Below are 17,352 nucleotides of genomic sequence, written 5' to 3'. Positions count from 1 at the left end.
TGCAAAAAAAAAGGAGCATTCATTTGGTTACATTGCCAAAAGCATCTGTGTGCTATTGAGGAGAACCAATGGATTCCCACAAATTGTACTGTAGCAGTCCAATATTTTCCTTCTGGCTGAGGACAGCCATCTGCAGTGCCTTGGTAAACAGCATTGTCTCCATTTAGAACTATGTAAGGCCACCACACTTCGTGCTTATTTCTCAAACATATTGTAATGTGATGCCAGCTCTCAGGCACCATGAAGTAAGAATCTCTGATTTTTTACATACTTGACTACTATGCATTCCCTGAAGATGATGTTGGCTTTCTTTCAAGACACGTATTAATAGTTCCATGGTAGTTATGTGAATAGGTGAAATTTCTGGGTCAGCAATTCTTTACTGCTTGAAAAATAGTTTGTTCTTATAGCTCTCCTCTGGAAGCACTTTATAACTAAAGAATTTTAATTTGTAAGAGGCTGGGACCATGTCTCTCTTGCTCACTGCAGCACATCTACCTCCTAGCCAGATGACTAGAGTACTGGAAGCGATGTATACATGTTTTTGAAGAGAATTGAATGTTTTCGATGCCTGTTCATGACATCCTGGCTTTCCTTATTCTGTGCTTGTAGGTTGCACCCCTGGTTCCCAGACAATATGCATTTAATTCCAGGTAACAGTGAAGTTCTATACAAAAGAATTCAAACATCTCAGCCTAAATGTGTTATTTTTACGTCCCAGAAAGGGAGAAATTCCCTTCCAACTTTCAACTGAAAATAAAAATATGAAAATAAGTTATTTTTATTTACTTTGAAAATTTTGTAGCATTCTTTGTAAGAATTGGCGCTCTTTCCAGGGTCATATGAAAACCAAGGCTGCAGATCCCAGAGTCTTGCTTGTGTACTATTAAGCAGACCATAGCTTTAATGTTTTTAAAACTAATTAGAAGTGTAATTGAGCATATTTGTTTAAGGAGGTTTGGCATTTTATTTAAAGAAAAAAAAATACACACACACACACACACACAGACATATGCTCTCTAATCTACTGAAGGTGTTCAGAGAATAAATAGGTTGGTATTATTCAATTTTGTAATTAGGAAAAATTGCTTAGGAACCTAAGATTAGTGGGAAGTAAGACATTGTCAAGGAAAGTTACTCAGCCTGTGGATGTGTTTTGCTTCTGTACATGGTTCTTGCTGTCTCCACATCCTAGTGAATTCTGACCCCAAAAAACAACTTGGGCATTCAGACTTTTTTGGCTGTGCTGAGTTATATTGTAAGTTTGACAGCATTTCTTGGTTGAGTAGCAGAATGGACAGTGTTGAGAGAACGTTTATTGTTGCTTCATCATAGTATTAATCTTGTTTTTTGTTTTGTTTTGTTTTATTTTGTTTTTAAAGAAGAAAGTCTTTGAAATGTGAAGGCAAGCTTAAGTATTGAAAACTTCTGTCCTCCAGGTTGACTTGAAAAGAATCTCCTTCCTGATGTGGCCCTTTCTCTTCCTATGTCCTGAATATAGTTTTAATTTTTTTTTAAAAAAGGTTTTACGGGCCAGCCCGTGGCTCACTCGGTAGAGTGCGGTGCTGATAACACCAAGGCCACGGGTTCGGATCCTATATAGGGATGGCTGGTTTGCTCACTGGCTGAGCGTGGTGCTGACAACACCAAGCCAAGGGTTGAGATCCCCTTACCGGTCATCTTTTAAAAAAAAATAATAAATATAAATAAATAAATAAATAAATAAATAAATAAATAAATAAAATGGTTTTACTAGTGGTAAGTGAACGAGTTAAACCGCAGATAGGGTGAGAGGTTGGTTTACTTGGACTTTTTAAAGGGGTATTTAGAAATGATGACTTTCTATGTTCTGGATTAGAATGGTCATTGTTACATTAATTGATTTAATCTTCAGATTCAGCCTAAGCCTTAAACTGAATTATTTCTGTACCTTTTCTTAGCTCTAATGTTTATTTTTTTTGGGGGGGGGGGTTAAATTTATTTATTAATATTATTATTTTTTTACATTCTAAGGTGTTGCTGCAGAGCAGCTGGGGGATAGGGGAGAAGGAAAAGGGGAGGGAAATAGGGTAGGAGGAGGAAGAAGGAGGGGGAGTGTGGTCAGGCCTGTGGCTCCCCCCTCATTCTGTCAGGGGAGACCAGGGGGCTTCCAGTGGCAGCTTGGTCAGTGGTTGCTGGGCTGGATGCAGATGTCAGTGGGGTATGGCTGAAGCCCTCGACCCCCCACCACGCTGGCTCGGGGCACTTCCTGCGGCAGCTCAGTGGTCCTCGATGGGCTGGTTGTGGAAGCCAGTGGGGGCAGGGTTGAGGCCCTCAGCCCCCCACAGCTCTAATGTGTCTGTTCTCTGCCTCCTTTCACTTTCATACCTTGCTTGGATGTTTTATATGATCTAGGCCAGAAATATAATTTGAGCCACAAATGTAAGCTACATATGCAAGTTTAAATTTTCTTATGTTAAAAAAAAATGAAATTAAGCATAATGCATTGGACAGCACAGGATTAGATTGATGCTGCCGCCTAAATAAGCTACCCATTCTTTAAGTCAACAGGCCTCCTTTGTTCTAATTAAAGTAAGTCTATAACCTATAAGTCTATAAAGTAACTCTAAATTAATATAAGGATGAGTGTTATCTATCATCAGATCACCTTGGGTCAGTAGAGTATAAAGCAAGAACTTTCTTTTTGTGTCTTTTGTACAGCAAATTGCTGGCATATATGTAGAAATGTTCATTAAATATTGAAGGAATTAATCATTGGCAAATTAGGACTGCCAGTTATCCTCAGTTACCTGAGAGTGAAAAAGTTGTCACATCTTTTTTTTCCCCCCTTCTTTTTCAATTGGTGAGATAGATGGGCAGAAAAGGAGTGGGAAGAGAAAAATTAGTGTTTAGCAATAATCTAATGACTTCACATTTGAGAACCACAGAGCTGAAGTCTTAATGTAATTCTATATTGCAGAAGTCTATGGCAATTGCTATTAAAAGCAAGTTCCTCTGTACTTGAGAGCAAACCTAGGTTCTTGTTACAGTGGCAGTACAGGCCATTGCCTCTTGATGGTGCCACACATTTAAAAATTCCTGCTCAGAATTTGGGGGATGTGTGTTCTGAATCTTAGCATAGTTTAATATTCTCAGGCTAAATGCTGAAATATAGAAGGTGACTGTATGCTACAATGTCAGTTATGAAAGAAGTCCCATTCTTTTTTATAAGACATAAGGCTCATAAATAAAATTCATAGAAAAAATGTACAAAGTAGATGAAAATTGAAAATGTAGTTTATTGGTACCAACAGACATATGGGAGTAGAAGTACATGAGGGAGAAATATTCTTTATATTAAAAGTGGTCCTCCATATTTGTTGTCAAATTACTTAGTATATCTAAATTAAAAGCCAACTATTTACTGAGCTACCTTTGTTTAAATTTCTCATCATATAATAGCTTTAGTGGCTGTGCTGGATATTTCTTATAATGTGAATTTTTCTTCTCTAGTTTTAGAAAAGTTTATGGTAATATTTGCTGTGGAGAATATTTTTAAAGTTTAAGATCAACTTTTCAAAAAAAGGAGGGGGGGAGGAGACATCCAAAATGAAAACAAGGGCCGATCCCTTGGCACACTCGGGAGAGTGCGGCGCTGGGAGCGTGGCAGTGCTCCCGCCGCGGGTTCGGATCCTATATAAGGATGGCCGGTGCACTCACTGGCTGAGCGCGGTGCGGCCGGTCACAAAAAGACAAAAAAAAAAAAAAAAATGAAAACAAGTATTACAACAGAAACACACTCATCACTTTCTCAACAGAAAAGTTTTGTTTCAGCCATCTCAGTGTGCAGGTAAGACCAATTAGAAGGCACTTTGAGATCATCGGAAATTTGCATGCAATTGTAAGAAATAACAGAGAGAGCATGTGTACCCTTTACCCAGTTTTCCTCCAATGGTAACATATTGCTAAACTATAGTACAATATCACATCCAGGATATTGACATTGACTCAGTCAAGATACAGATACAGTTCCAACACCACAGGGTCCCTCATGTTGGCTTTTTATAGCCACTCCCACTTCCCTTCTCCTTAACCTCTGGTATTTGCTAATCTGTTCTCCATTCCTATAATTTTGTCATTTCAAGAATGTTGCATAAGTGTATAGCATGTAACCTTTGTGTCTGGCTTTTTTCACTCAGCATATTCCCTGAAGATTGAGCCAGGTTTGGGGGTGTTGTCTCCCCTCCCTGAGCTCTAAGACTGGATATATGAGGCAAGAGGAAATCCCAGGGCACACACTTGGAAGTTTTTCCTTTGGTCCCTACGTCTGCTCTGCCTTCTTTCTCCCTTTCAGAGTCTTCTTCTGTTTGTTTTATATATCATGTATAAAGTTCTTACTTGTGTTTAGTGAGAGGAATAGGGAAAAGTATCTTTCCAGAAGCTGAAGTCAGTGAGGTTAGTTTTTTAAAGTTCACGACAGCCAGCTGAGAACTTTGCTCTGGTGAAGTCTAAATTAACTGCAGGGGGGATCTTTCTGTGGGACATGTTCCGTTGAAAAATTTTGGTTTGGATAAATTGGCGTTTCTCATTCAAAATTGCTAAAGCCATATCCCAGCTCTGGGAATTTAATTTGAATTTTGAGAAAAGACAGGATTTTAACAAAATGCTGAGTAGAATTAAAAGAAACAAGTTTCTCATATATTTATTATTCTTTCATTCTGATTATAGCATAACAGAGCTAAAGCTTTGAAAGGTCATCTTTTCCATCAGATCATAAAGACCAAGGCCTAAATTATGTTAGAGAGAGGTTGTAATTTTACAAATCTTTTGTGCTGGGAGAAGGGAAAATCTAGTTACTTTGCTAATATTATTCTCAAATTTAGAAAGAAGGCACATCATTGTTTATTTTACATTTCTATACATAAAACTTTGTAGCATGCTTTTTAAATTTTAGTACATAGTATTTTACATGTAACAAATCTGACATAAATAGTTGCTTTACAATACTTTCAGTTGACATGTGATTGTTACTCTTTTTCTACATGTACACTTTCCTACTTTTTTACTTTACTAACTTCTTTATGCACAAAAACATTTATTATTTTTTATGAGTAGGATATACAGTTGCTCCTTCATATCCATAGGTTCTGCATTTGTAGATTAAAAAAATGTTTTTGTCTGAACTGAACATGTACAGACTTTTTTTTCTTGTCATTGTTTCCTAAAAAACAGTATAACAACTATTTACATAGCATTTATATTGTATTAGATAATATAACCAAGCTTGAGATTATTTCAAGCAAACGGGAGGATATACATATTCTATGTGCAAATACTATGCCTTTTTATACCAGAGACATGAGCATCTGCAGATGTAGGTATTCAAGAGAGGTCCTGGAGCCAATCCCCCACAGATGCCAAGAGAGGACTAAATCCTATTAAAAATAATGTTTAGTTAAAGGTCTTGATCCCTCTCATGCACTGATTTTGACTGAACAAAAGAAAATATTATATAAAATTCTGTAAGTATTTTAATGGGTTGTGTTTTACAGACAATGGTCTTTCAGAAGAAACAAACAAAAAGTTTCTCTGGAATTTGGTTAAGCCAAAGTGAAAATGTAAACAGATTGGATTTTCGTTGTATTTTCTTTAAGGGTGTGGAACAATAGCATAATTTCTTTAACAGAGGGGGCACGGGCATGTGGTAGATTTTCTTCTGAAACACTTGTTCACATAAGAGTAAAAACCTCAGGCCTGTTTTTCTTAGATGCTATGTGGAAATTATGATTATATCGATCACATGAATTTCCTTTGTTTATAACCAGTGCTTTTCAGTCAATAGGGAGAAGTGCATTTTTCTTCCTTAAAATGTTATGGAGTCATTTATAATGGGTGTTTCCTTTCAGGTGATATCTTTTAATATTTTAACAATAGTTCACCTCCAACCTTAATATTTTTTAAAAGTAAAACAGTTTATGACCCACACATTTGCAGTTTATAACCCACAGTTGATTTTAAATGGCAAAATGATGTAAAGTCGCATCAGGAAAAGGACTAAAATACAGAGGATCCTAGTTAAATGGTAATTAGAGTCTGCCTAACAAAATGCAAGTAATCACTAGAGGCGGAAAAAGTAAGTTGAGAAAACATTCTTTGGTAAAAAATTAACAAGATTAATTAAATCAAGTTATATTATTTTAGGATATACTTGTTGTAAATGAAAATAAAAAAATAAATAAACATTACCTCAGCATATACATGCATTATATATAATCTATATAATTATGCATTGTAATACTTTATGCATTATCAAACTATTAAATATATTAATTAAATATGTTTGTTAAATATATTAATAAATATATAATTATTTTCTATTTATAAAGTACAAGTTCCTTCTAAAATAGGGACACAGCTAGAAATAGTAGAGGCAAGTGGGTTTGAGGGCAATGTTGACACACAGGTAAGTAATAGCAGTCTTCAGAAGCAAGTAGGCAGGTGAGGAAATGGTTTGTGAGATGAGGTAAAAGAACTGACTTTCTTTGTCTGAATATGAGTAAAGGCAGGATATGACGTACTCCTCGGGTTTTTGAATGATGCATGCACTCAGTAGGGTAGGGAAACTCATGACCTCTGAAGTTTAAGATGGATCCAGGGGCAATGTGAATAGAAACCTAGGTTTTATGTCAAGGGGGAACTGTGTGCACTGGGTAGGACAAGGGATTTTTTGTAGGGTAGTTCCTTCTAGAAGCTTCTCCACTGGGCTTAATGTGCTATAGAAAATGAGTATATGTTGCTCTCTATTGGTGAGGATAGAGGGACCAAATGACAGAGAGAGGTTGAAAAGATTCCTTTCTCCCCTAACTCCCCTAACAATTAGCATGCCCATTAGTATGGTGAATGGGCAGCACTCTATTGCCAGGGCAGAAGCTCCAGGGGCAGGGAATTTGGGGCCTTGAGGGAATTCTCTCTCCTTTTCAGGTTGCTAAAGGAACCCCATAGATTTATGGATTTTTTCAAGGAGACATTTGGCTGTATAACATATTTCTCCTGTATTTACATTCCCTGAAAACAATTGGGCTTAGTTTTTAGGTTTGCTTGTTCACCAGTATTAGAGATGGTTCTCCAAGGCCGATGAGACAATTATCTACTTACTTCAAACATTTGGTGGAAACCATCTCTAATCATGGTTAGCAAACACAGCACCTACTATATGGCAGGCACCAGCTTTAGACTTTATAGCATACAGAATGTAACACGTTCTTACTCGCAGTTCTTTATTGAATTTTACCAAGATCCCTAGGTTAGGTAGGTGCTAATCTTGTCATCTTTATTTTACAGACCAGGTAATTGAGACTTGAGGAGTTGAACTTGATAAAAAAAATTACTGTATTACAGATTTCATAAGTGCCAGAACTCTAAATCCAAGTTTGTGTTCTTTTCACTTAAACTGAGATACATATTCTGTTCCTAAAGTCCAAGGATTCTTGTGGGGAAGAGAAGTCAATTTACCCCGCAAATCATTAAAATATAAGATTACAGAGAGAACCACTGAGCTTCCTTCATGAAGAGTCCTGATATCTTTATTTTCAAGCACTTCTCCTATATCCAGTCCCTTTACTCCCAGTTTTCCCAGGAAGTGGGAAGTGCCCCTTCTTCTGCAGGGTGTCTAAGCTGCAGGAGCACACTGCCCCAGGTTGCACAGGGCCGGAAGTGAGTGGAGTGAAGTGTTGAGCATTGGTGACTTTTTTTGAGATTGGTTGAAAGTGTAGATATGAAGGAAAGTAGGGAAGTAGAAGAGTAGATCTACTGGGTAATCTGAAAAAGATAGTTTATTGTTTATTTTGGGAGAAAGGGAGGGGGATTGAGTACATTTTCAGACAGAGAGGAAGAAGCCAATAGAGAGAAAAAAGTGTGTAGGAGAAGGGATCATCACTAGAACAAAGCCACAAGGACAGTGGGAGGGACTAGGGTATAGCAGTGTGGGCAGATAGCTTCACCTGGGAAAGACTGAAGGACTCTCTTTAGATAACTGAACCAACACTTATGTTGTTTTTACTGTGCCCAAGACACCATTCTAAGTGCCACACACACACACACACACACACACACACACACAGAGTTTGAATTCTCACGACGACTATATAAGGTAGATACTGTAGTAATCCCCTGTATTATACATGAAGAACCTGAGACACAGAGAAGCTAAATGACTTGCCTGGCACCACACAAGTAGCTAAGAACCAGAATTCAAACCCAAGCAGTCTGGTTCCCGAGTTCGTGCTCTTAGCCACTGTGGTATGTTGAAGAAAGGAGGACCAGATAGATAAAGACAGACAGAGGAAGGAAGTCTAGGGAGTTTAGGCAGGGTGGCCTTGATCTTTTTAGGCATTGTGTTTGTGTATTTGAGTGTACTGAGTGTTTTTGAGAAGTGGGTACTGACATCACTGATGTCCTACTCTCCCTTAGTACATAGTTATCCATTATTATGGAGGAGAATAGATGTATGTAGAAGTTGAGCATCTCCAATCCGAAAATTCAAAACCAGAAATGCTTCAAAATGTGAAATGTTTGGAGCACCGGCATGATGCCCAAAGAAAATGCTCATTGGAGCATTTCAGATTTTGGATTCTTGGATTTGGGATGTTCAACCAGTAAGTATGTCATGCGAATATTCCAAAATCTGAAAAAATTCTAAATCAAAACACTTCTGGTCCCAAACATTTTGAATAAGGGATACTCAACCTGTAATAAAAATCTTAATAGTAATGTGCATCTAACAAATGTTTATTTATCAATTAGTATCTGTCGTATTATTAGAATTCTCCAAATAACTTACAGTTGTCTCCAGAGCAGACACAGTCACACAAAGTTACTATACTTTGATTTGTCAGTTGTGCCTCTTTCTAGCTCAGCCCTACTGGTGGTGCACACATGCAGGGTAGCAGAATAAAGTGCTTTCCTGACCACAGGCCTGAAAGTAGACTTTCCAGATAGCCTATAAGATAAAATTTTTATCTGGACATTAACCTGACTTCCATAAACATAATTTGTAAAACCAAACTGACAGAAACAATACTAAAGCAATGTTTGGGTAAGTGTGAAGGCTGATAACCAGGTGAAGGACACTGTTTCCACACAAGAGCTCCCTCACTTCTGACACCAACTGCAAGTTCAGGGATTCCCAAAAGCACCCTAGGATTTGATAATTCACTAGAAAGACTCACAGAACTCACTGAAAGCTATTATAGTAGCAGTTACAGTTTATTACAGGGAAAGGATACAGATAAAGATCAGCCAAAGGAAGAGTTACACGAGGCCCAGGAGGGTTCTGCACCTCTGTTGTCCTCCTCCTGTGGAGTCAGGATGTGTTACCCCACCAGCACTGGGCACACACCAGGGAAGCTTTCCCAGGCTCTAGTGTCAGAGTTTTTATTGGGACTTCCTCATGGAGGCATGATTGATTGATTACCCACAAAGTTCATGTCAGTCTCTAGGTTGACTAATGCCCTGTGACTCAAGACCCCCACACTAAATCACCTATTTGGTCTTTCTGGAGTGGCCAGCCCCCTCCCTAAGATTATCAGGTGTGGCCAACCTTGCCTGAAACAAAGACACTTACTATTGAGTATGGTGTAGATTTTGTCCCAGAAGCCAGTGGCACAAGCCAGACCTCTCACTGGGCAAAGCCAAATTCTTTATTACACAGTAAGTAACTGAACTTCTTTTAGTAGGATCCCTGAGTCCCTCATCTCCAAGTTTGGAGCTAGTTTGATCCTAAAATTAAGCACATTTTACCAGTCATAATGCGCTTCTGAAGGAAAAAAAAAAGAATTATTTCAAAGGCTTAGAGTGATGTAGGTCTGTTTCTCCCTTACACTCCCTAGCCAGCCAGCATGGGTTGAACTAGGCCTCCGCTCCACATTTCGTCACTTGGGACCCAGGCTGATGGAGCCAGCACCATTTGGAGTGTCACTCAGCTACAGCAAAGCAAGGCACATGATAAATCATGAGCTGGCTGTTCATGCAGAAGGGACACACGTTTCTTCTCACATTTCATCAGCCAATCAATATTTAGTTTGGGGAACAGGAAGAAAAGAACAATCTTACCCTGTGCCCAGAAAGAGGTGAACTGATCATAATAGCCCGACTTACTACCCCCAAAGGATTTATTTCTATAAACAAACAAAAAAAAAACCGCATAAAAGACTTAGCACTTGCATCTGTTTTCCCTCCTGACTGTCCTACCTAATTGAGACATCAGAATTTGTACATGGAATCCTGGAAATTCTACTTGCTTGATGTCAGCCCCACCTCTTCCCACTCTGCCATCCACTTGTAGATCAGGATTCCGGACTCTTGCTAGTATACCCTGTGAATTTAAACCAAAAGTTTATTGGGGGCTGTTGGGATCCTGTGAGTCCTGATATAGATGGGAAGAAAGTTCTTCCATTTCTAGGCAAGTACTTCAATCCCTCTTCCCCCTAAGGAAGCCACACACTGGTTGCCAATCCCTGAGCATGCCATGATATTCCACAACTCCGTTACTTTGCTTCTATGGTTGCTTTACAGAAAAGCCCTGGCCACCCACTGTCCCCAACAGACCTGACAGACTCATGTTTATCCTTGAGGACTCAACTCAAATTTGTTTTTCTGGAATGTTTGTGTATTACTTCCCCATATGTGAATCCATAGGGGACCGGCTGGGTTGAGGAGATGCATGGTGTTCCCTACTGATGGCTGTGACACTGCAGTGGGGCAGTGCTGGCCACATTCCTCTGTAGAAGAAAGTTCTAAGCCCACAACTCTCTCTTTTTTTTTAACCTCTAAAGGAAAAAATTGCACACTATTTCCAGGTACATATGCTAAGATCTCTGTCCCCTTTAAAGCTTCCTTTGATATACAAGTATGTGGGATATAGAGATGAAGGAAAGGGGAAATGGGAAGGAAAAAATGTATTTAAAATAATTTGATTCAAAGAGACCTACTTCCTAAATTCTTAGCATCAATGTTTTGGGCCATTTAGGTATTTAGGCTCTGTACTGGTGGCTATTCAAAAGAATGAACAGTAGATTGCTGGTTTAGAAGGGTGGATAAGATTTGCAGCCTGCAAAGAGGGCAACCTCACGAGTTAGCAGATTGCCAGGTGACACTTCAAAGAAAATTGAGTTTTAGGTAGGGGGCTGTCCATCTCAGTTTGCAGGAACCAATCCCAGTTTTCACTTGATGTTTCAACATTTATAATGTCCTCTTGGATTCTCAGGGAGTCCTGGTCTGGAATGGTCACCTTGGTTTTGAGTCATACCAGGAGGAGGATATTGGGGTGATGAATGGGAAGGAACACGACTCCAAAATGAAGAGGGCTGAGGGAGAATTTTCTTATGAGGTTTACTTCTGTTCAGGTTTTCCCTTAGAAGGCTTCCTGCAGGGCTTTCTGAAATGCCTTGCAGTCTCTTCTGACGCACTTCTCAACATTAGTTTATTTTTCTTTGGCGCAGCTTTTGTGGGGCCAGTGTGTCTCAGCGCAGCCAGTTTCTTAGACCTGTGGGCAGCAGTACTGCATGTGTGTGTGATTCAAGCCTGGATGGATTGGCTGTGAATGGGGTGATAAGAATAGAGAGAAACACATACCAGTAGACCAAACTTCCTGTGCACAAGCCTTTGAATACTGTGTTTCACTGTCTGAAATAGCATTCATCTTCAGGCTGGCATCATTTATTCCCTCTGGAATTAAGCAATAATAGCACTGGCAGCAAAAGAAACTATTTTCGGAAGGAGATGTAGGAGGAATTTTAACATGGATTCCAGGCTAGGCAGAAGTACCTTTCATGATTTGGAAGACTGCACCATTCATTAGAACCCTGGTAAATAGAAACTGACAGCTTTCAGATGATCCAATGTAATTAATTCCAAAGGTAATGTATACATATTATGATCCACAAAGATTAAAAAAGACTGAATGTAGATGCTTCAACTTAATCACCTAAATGGCAGAAAGGGAACTTTTCTTTGGAGATTAGCCTCTAATATAGATGCTGTTGAGAAAGGGTAAAATGTAACGTCTATCCCTGTCCCTCCCCTCACATATACCTTTGCAGATTGTTTTCACATGTTCCCATGTAGACTTTTCTAGATTGTTGGAGAAGTTTAAAATAAGGCTGTGTCCCCCCTTCTCATTCCCCATAAATCTAAGGTGGGTAGGGCTTGGCAGCTGGTGGCAGCTGCAGAGATAAATAAGCATTAGGGCTCCTGGATGGACGGGTGCAGAAGAGCCTGGTGGCAAGAGCCATGAGGACAGAGCTGCAGCTGGAGTCCAGAAGTGCAGGCAGTGATGGGGAGGTGGGAGCTTGTAGGAACTAGTTTAACATTCCTTTTGATCAAGATGTTGCTTTCTTTGTGAGAGTGGGATACTTCAGAGGGGAAGTATAAGTCAGATACATGTTAAATGACTTCTATCTTGTCATTTTATTAATGTATTTAATGGAAACCAGGGCGTTATTTTGGTCTGTTTCTATTTGACTTTTCTACTTGTTACTACTTCAACTAACAAAAAGCTAACTGTCTTCTGAATTTTGTCTTTACAAATTAGCTGCAATTGGAACGGAAACAGTAACCCAGTACTGCTTAATATTTTCCTATTTTGTTATTGATAAGCAGTTTGGAAAGTGTTTTTCAATGGAGGGCTTTTGATGTCTCTTTTCAATGTGGTAAATGTAATAACAACAGTTTTTTGGGGGGGTTGGTTGGGGTTCTTTTTTCACTTTGGCATTGGAATTCATGTGAAGGGTAAAGAGGTTGAGGTTCCCCACCCCAAGCAATGCTGTCTAGGCTTATGAGAAGCATTTTATAAATTATAACCTGTTGTTTACAAATAAATTATTATTTTACTTAAGATTAAAAATTACAAATATCTACCTATTTTGCATGGGGGTTCTGGTGAGGTGTCATTCAGTGGTACTATTATAGACATCAGTGGCCTATATATTGATTTTTTTAAACAAATGAACTGTCATTTTATTTTCTAGCTAAATGAATTAGAGGTTTAATGATCTCAGAATCTGAGCTACATTGATGGACATCTGGACTCAATGTGAAATGTTTTTCATTTTAGTGCAACGTTTCTACTTTTTAAAAAATAATTTTAATTATTCGTGTAAGAAATTAGTGGAAAACGCCTTTACATGATGACCAGGCATAAAAAAGTTTTGAAAATTTTGAAGCATTTCAAGAAAAAATGTTGAAGGCATAGATAGTTCTTTTAAATTAAAAGATTCTTTAAGTGACTTTTTTTCTTTGTGTATCTAAAAGTTGAATAATATTTCTATAGAAAGGCAGAGAATTAATTTTAAGCACAAACGCTAAGTCTATAGAGATGAAAGAGCTAGATATTGTTGAAGGTAGATAAGTAGAGGGTGGAAAGGAGGGTGGATAAGAAATGGAGATTTAAAAAAAAACTTTGTAGTGATTGAAGAATTGATTGACACATCAAGAAGAGGCTTGCTGAATACAGATATGTGCTCAGGGCATACAGATGGAAGGACAGGCAGAACTGAGTTTGGGAACAGAATCAGGCGTTGTTAACTATGTTTCATCTGGATCCCTAAGTGCATCCATAGGAGATGATGGAAAATCACCAGCAGAGTGTCTGTCTGTGGGTTTACATGTGGAGTGAAATCATCTGTGGCCCCAGCCTCCTTCGTCTTTTAAATGTGGGTCTGTGTTCATTCTCACAGACTCACTGACCTTCCCCTCCTCTCTCTGTTCTAGGAAAGACAGCGTCTAGAGACCATCCTCAGTCTCTGTGCTGAATACACAAAGCCCGACAGTCATTTGTCCACTGGCACTACCGTGGCAGATGTGCAGAAAATCAACAAGGAGCTTGAGAAGCTGCAGCTCTCTGACGAGGAGTCTGTGTTTGAAGAAGCCCTGGCGAGCCCTGACACAAGATATAGGTGCCACCGGAAAGGCTCTCTCCACGATGCGGACGTGGCAGGCTTCGGGAGTCTCGGTCAGAGCAGTGCCAGCTTCCTTGCCCCCAGGAGCATCAGGAATGATGAACTGCTCAGTGACCTCACCTGGACTTCCCCACCATCAGCCTCTGCCTTTCTGAAAGCTTCCAGCGAGTCCTCTTATCTAAGTATCCTACCAAAGGTAATGCTGGCAGAGCAGAGGGACTAGTGTTTAGGGCCTCGGGCTATGAGTACGCTTTGGCCTGGAAACTAGAGGTTTTAACATTTTTCAGAATGTTTTCAGTGATGCTTCATTTTAAGAGGTAATTAGCTGGGGCTGGCTTGTTAGCTCAGTTGGTTAGAGAGCAGTGTTATTACACCAAGGTGAAGAGTTTAGACCCCTGTACTGGCCAGACCACCACACAAAACAAAACCAAACCAAAGGTAGTTAGTTGAACAAGGTGCAGCAAATTAGAGTGTTTACTATAAAGTAAAAAATTTACTATGTAAAACATGTAGCAGCACACACACTCTGGTTTCTCTTCAGATCGTATAAATCTTTCGCCTTTTACTAAAAAATGGAGCAGCACAGAAAAGTAGAAAGAAATAAAAGTTTGTCTTCTCCCTGCCCCCTCCTGGTTGAACACCTGAGAGAGAAACATAGTTAAAAGTTCCTTATCTGCCTTCGCAATATTTTCTTTGCATATATGGCTATATATTATAGGGATAAACACACATATACACATTCATAGGGTTCTGTACTTTTTTCTCCTCACTAAATGTCTTGGGCATCTTTACATGTTAGTACACACAGCTCTACCTCATTCTTTTTAATAGCTGACTAGTATTCTGTTGTTTGGAAGTACCATGTAAGTTATTTCCAGTTTTTTACTAACAAAATTCATACACAGCTAATATTCGGGGATATATATTTTTGCACATTTGTGCAAACGTATCTGTCGGATCATTTACTAAAACTGGAATTTCTAGGTCAAAGAGTTTGTATATTATTCATCTTAATCAATATTTCCAAATTATGCTCTCAAAAGTCTACTTCCAGGTGATAATTTTACTAATAGTTTATGAACATACCTGTTCTCCATACATTTGCCAAGGTTGTGTATTATCAAAATTTTTCAATTTGCCAAATTGATAGGTGTTTTAATTTTCTTTTCTTTACTTATGGGTAAAGTAGGGCTTTTCATATTTTTAATCATTATTTGTATTTTTTGACCCACTTATTTATGTTCTTCACCCAGTTTTAATTGTTTTGTCAGTAGTAAGAGCTGTTTGTGTAAGCAAATTAGTCTTTTACCAGGAGTAGTCTTCCCATTGACTTTTGGACACATAGGAGTTTAAGATTTATTTGTGGTCATAATTATTACTTAGTTTAAAAGTGGCTTCCAAATTTAAGGATTTCTTAAGTTGAGTTCAAGGAAAACCTTTTGATGTTATTTTTTTCATACGGGTTAAGAATTTTTTTAATGAAAATTAAAAAAAAAAAAATCCCCACCTTTCTTCTAGAAAGGATTTGAGGGATCTTAAAAGGTATATATTGTATTAGACTAAAATTAGCACATCAAAAATAGTAAATAAGAGGAAAAATCAGATGCCACAATCACAAAGTAGATTTATTTATTTAAGAATAAATAGGATTAATTCATTAATTTAAGTAACTCTTCTCATTAACTTCAACTCTGAGATTATATTCTTGGCAACAGAACAAAAAAAAGAAAAAGAAGATACATTGGTTAATCTTTTGTTATAAGAGGACAAAGACATCATGATACTAAGCAGTAATCTATCAAATGGAGCATTATTCAGGGGAGTTTGTTTATGTGTTTGTTTTTACTTTTGTTTGTTTGGTCGCAGCAAGACATTTTTACTGAATGTTCCTGGTCGGAAGTTCTTATCTACCTATTGAGTTCTCGCATCACATACATCACCACTCTGGACTGTTAAATACATGTTGGACATCAGTCCCTTCTTTCTTATAGTGGCCAAGTTTACCTTACTAATTCTCAGTGGAGAGAAATTCTGAATAGGACATCTTCCTCTACTGTTAGAAAGTTGAAACTGTTAGAGATTAGTATGAGGAGGTGGGAGGGACAGAGAGACATCGAAAGTTGTCAGTGTTCAAGCAAAGTAGATGACCCATCATTTGAAGATTTGGGCTGTTGTCATCAGTCATTGGGCTTCCTTAGAAATCTTTGGCTCATTTTCATTTTAGATCTTTTCACATTTCTTCCTTTATGGTGATCTGCCAGATTTTTGTTAAAAATGTTGACTGTGTGCTCTCCCCTAAGGACTATCTTTTGGGAGACGGGTTTCCTCTTCGAGAGAGCTGTGGCCAGAACGCTGTTGGTGTGTAAATGAGTAGATCCTGGCAGATGTTTAATTGCTCGAATATGCTTTTGTGGAACAGGAGACTTTTGAAGCTTAGAGCAGCCTCCATTGTTGCAAGCAATGCAGGACTATGTATCTTTTAGAGATAGGAAACATCAATGGGTTACCGCACAGCAGTTTAGACAGAGTGAAAGTGAGAGGTTGATGGATTCCAAGAAATGAGTTTTTCATGTATTACTTTTCAAAGACAGGCATATATTTATTACCTTAAGAAAAGAGAGAGGATTCTCTTAAAACCCCTGAACATTTGTTTTGGATGTTCCTCCTCTTCCAGTAATCTGCCCCCTGGATTACAGTATTTGCTTAACAAAGTACTGTACAACGTTTGTTACTAATCAATTTGGGTATAAATGGAGAAAAGAGGAATTAAAAAACACTTTAAGCTGATTTAACTAAACAAAGATTTTAGTGCTATTTAAGAAACCTGAAATTTGCCAGTCTGGAACTTACTTTACTTAACACTCAGACATGCATATGAGCTTGGGAATATGCTAATTTTTTAATTGGCCTTTGTGAATCTGTTCACCCTCCCCTGAGGTAAAAGCTGACTTGAGAGTAGCTCATCCTTCTGTTTTGAGTGATCATTGTATCTACAGTGGAAAGCCCTTGCACCCCACCTCCTTTGGTTGCAAGAGGGTTGTAAGGAGAGATCTGCAAAAAAGGGGCAGGTGGAAAGTGTCTTGTGTCCAACATCTCTCCCCTTTCTTTGTGGGGATCAAGCCACCTCACAGATGGCATATTTCAGGATGCATATACACGTGTAATAGGCTTAGTAAAACATGTCACTATGGCAGTAGATTCCTAATCTATTACTATAAAAAAAATCTCAGAGAAATTAAAATGAAGGGCATATGTTTAAAACTTTAACTTTGTCACCATAAAATTAAAGCTATTCAGTGCTACCACACTTCAGTCATCTATTGGTTTTCTTTATTTGGTTAATAAATGAGATTATAATATCCTCACCCCATTGAAGCATTTAGTTTTAGAATGCCTCTTGAAGATTTTGCTTTTTATA

The 17,352-nt window shown here is 38.4% G+C and overlaps 1 protein-coding gene across 2 annotated transcripts in view; it reads left to right on the top strand.

The window, feature by feature from the left end:
• The window catches only part of PHLDB2 (pleckstrin homology like domain family B member 2), a 107,898-nt gene that overhangs the window by 37,013 nt on the left and 53,533 nt on the right, over positions 1–17,352 (top strand). For both annotated transcript variants that reach the window (XM_063104922.1, XM_063104931.1), the window contains one exon: positions 13,747–14,130. In XM_063104922.1, coding sequence (XP_062960992.1) covers positions 13,747–14,130 — 384 coding nt within the window. The remainder of the gene's footprint in view (positions 1–13,746; positions 14,131–17,352) is intronic.

The sequence above is a fragment of the Cynocephalus volans genome, chromosome 1, assembly GCF_027409185.1.
Source record: "Cynocephalus volans isolate mCynVol1 chromosome 1, mCynVol1.pri, whole genome shotgun sequence".
NCBI classification, from domain to species: domain Eukaryota; kingdom Metazoa; phylum Chordata; class Mammalia; order Dermoptera; family Cynocephalidae; genus Cynocephalus; species Cynocephalus volans.
The sequence above is the reverse complement of the archived record's forward strand: the minus strand, read 5'-3'. Positions and strand labels throughout refer to the sequence as shown.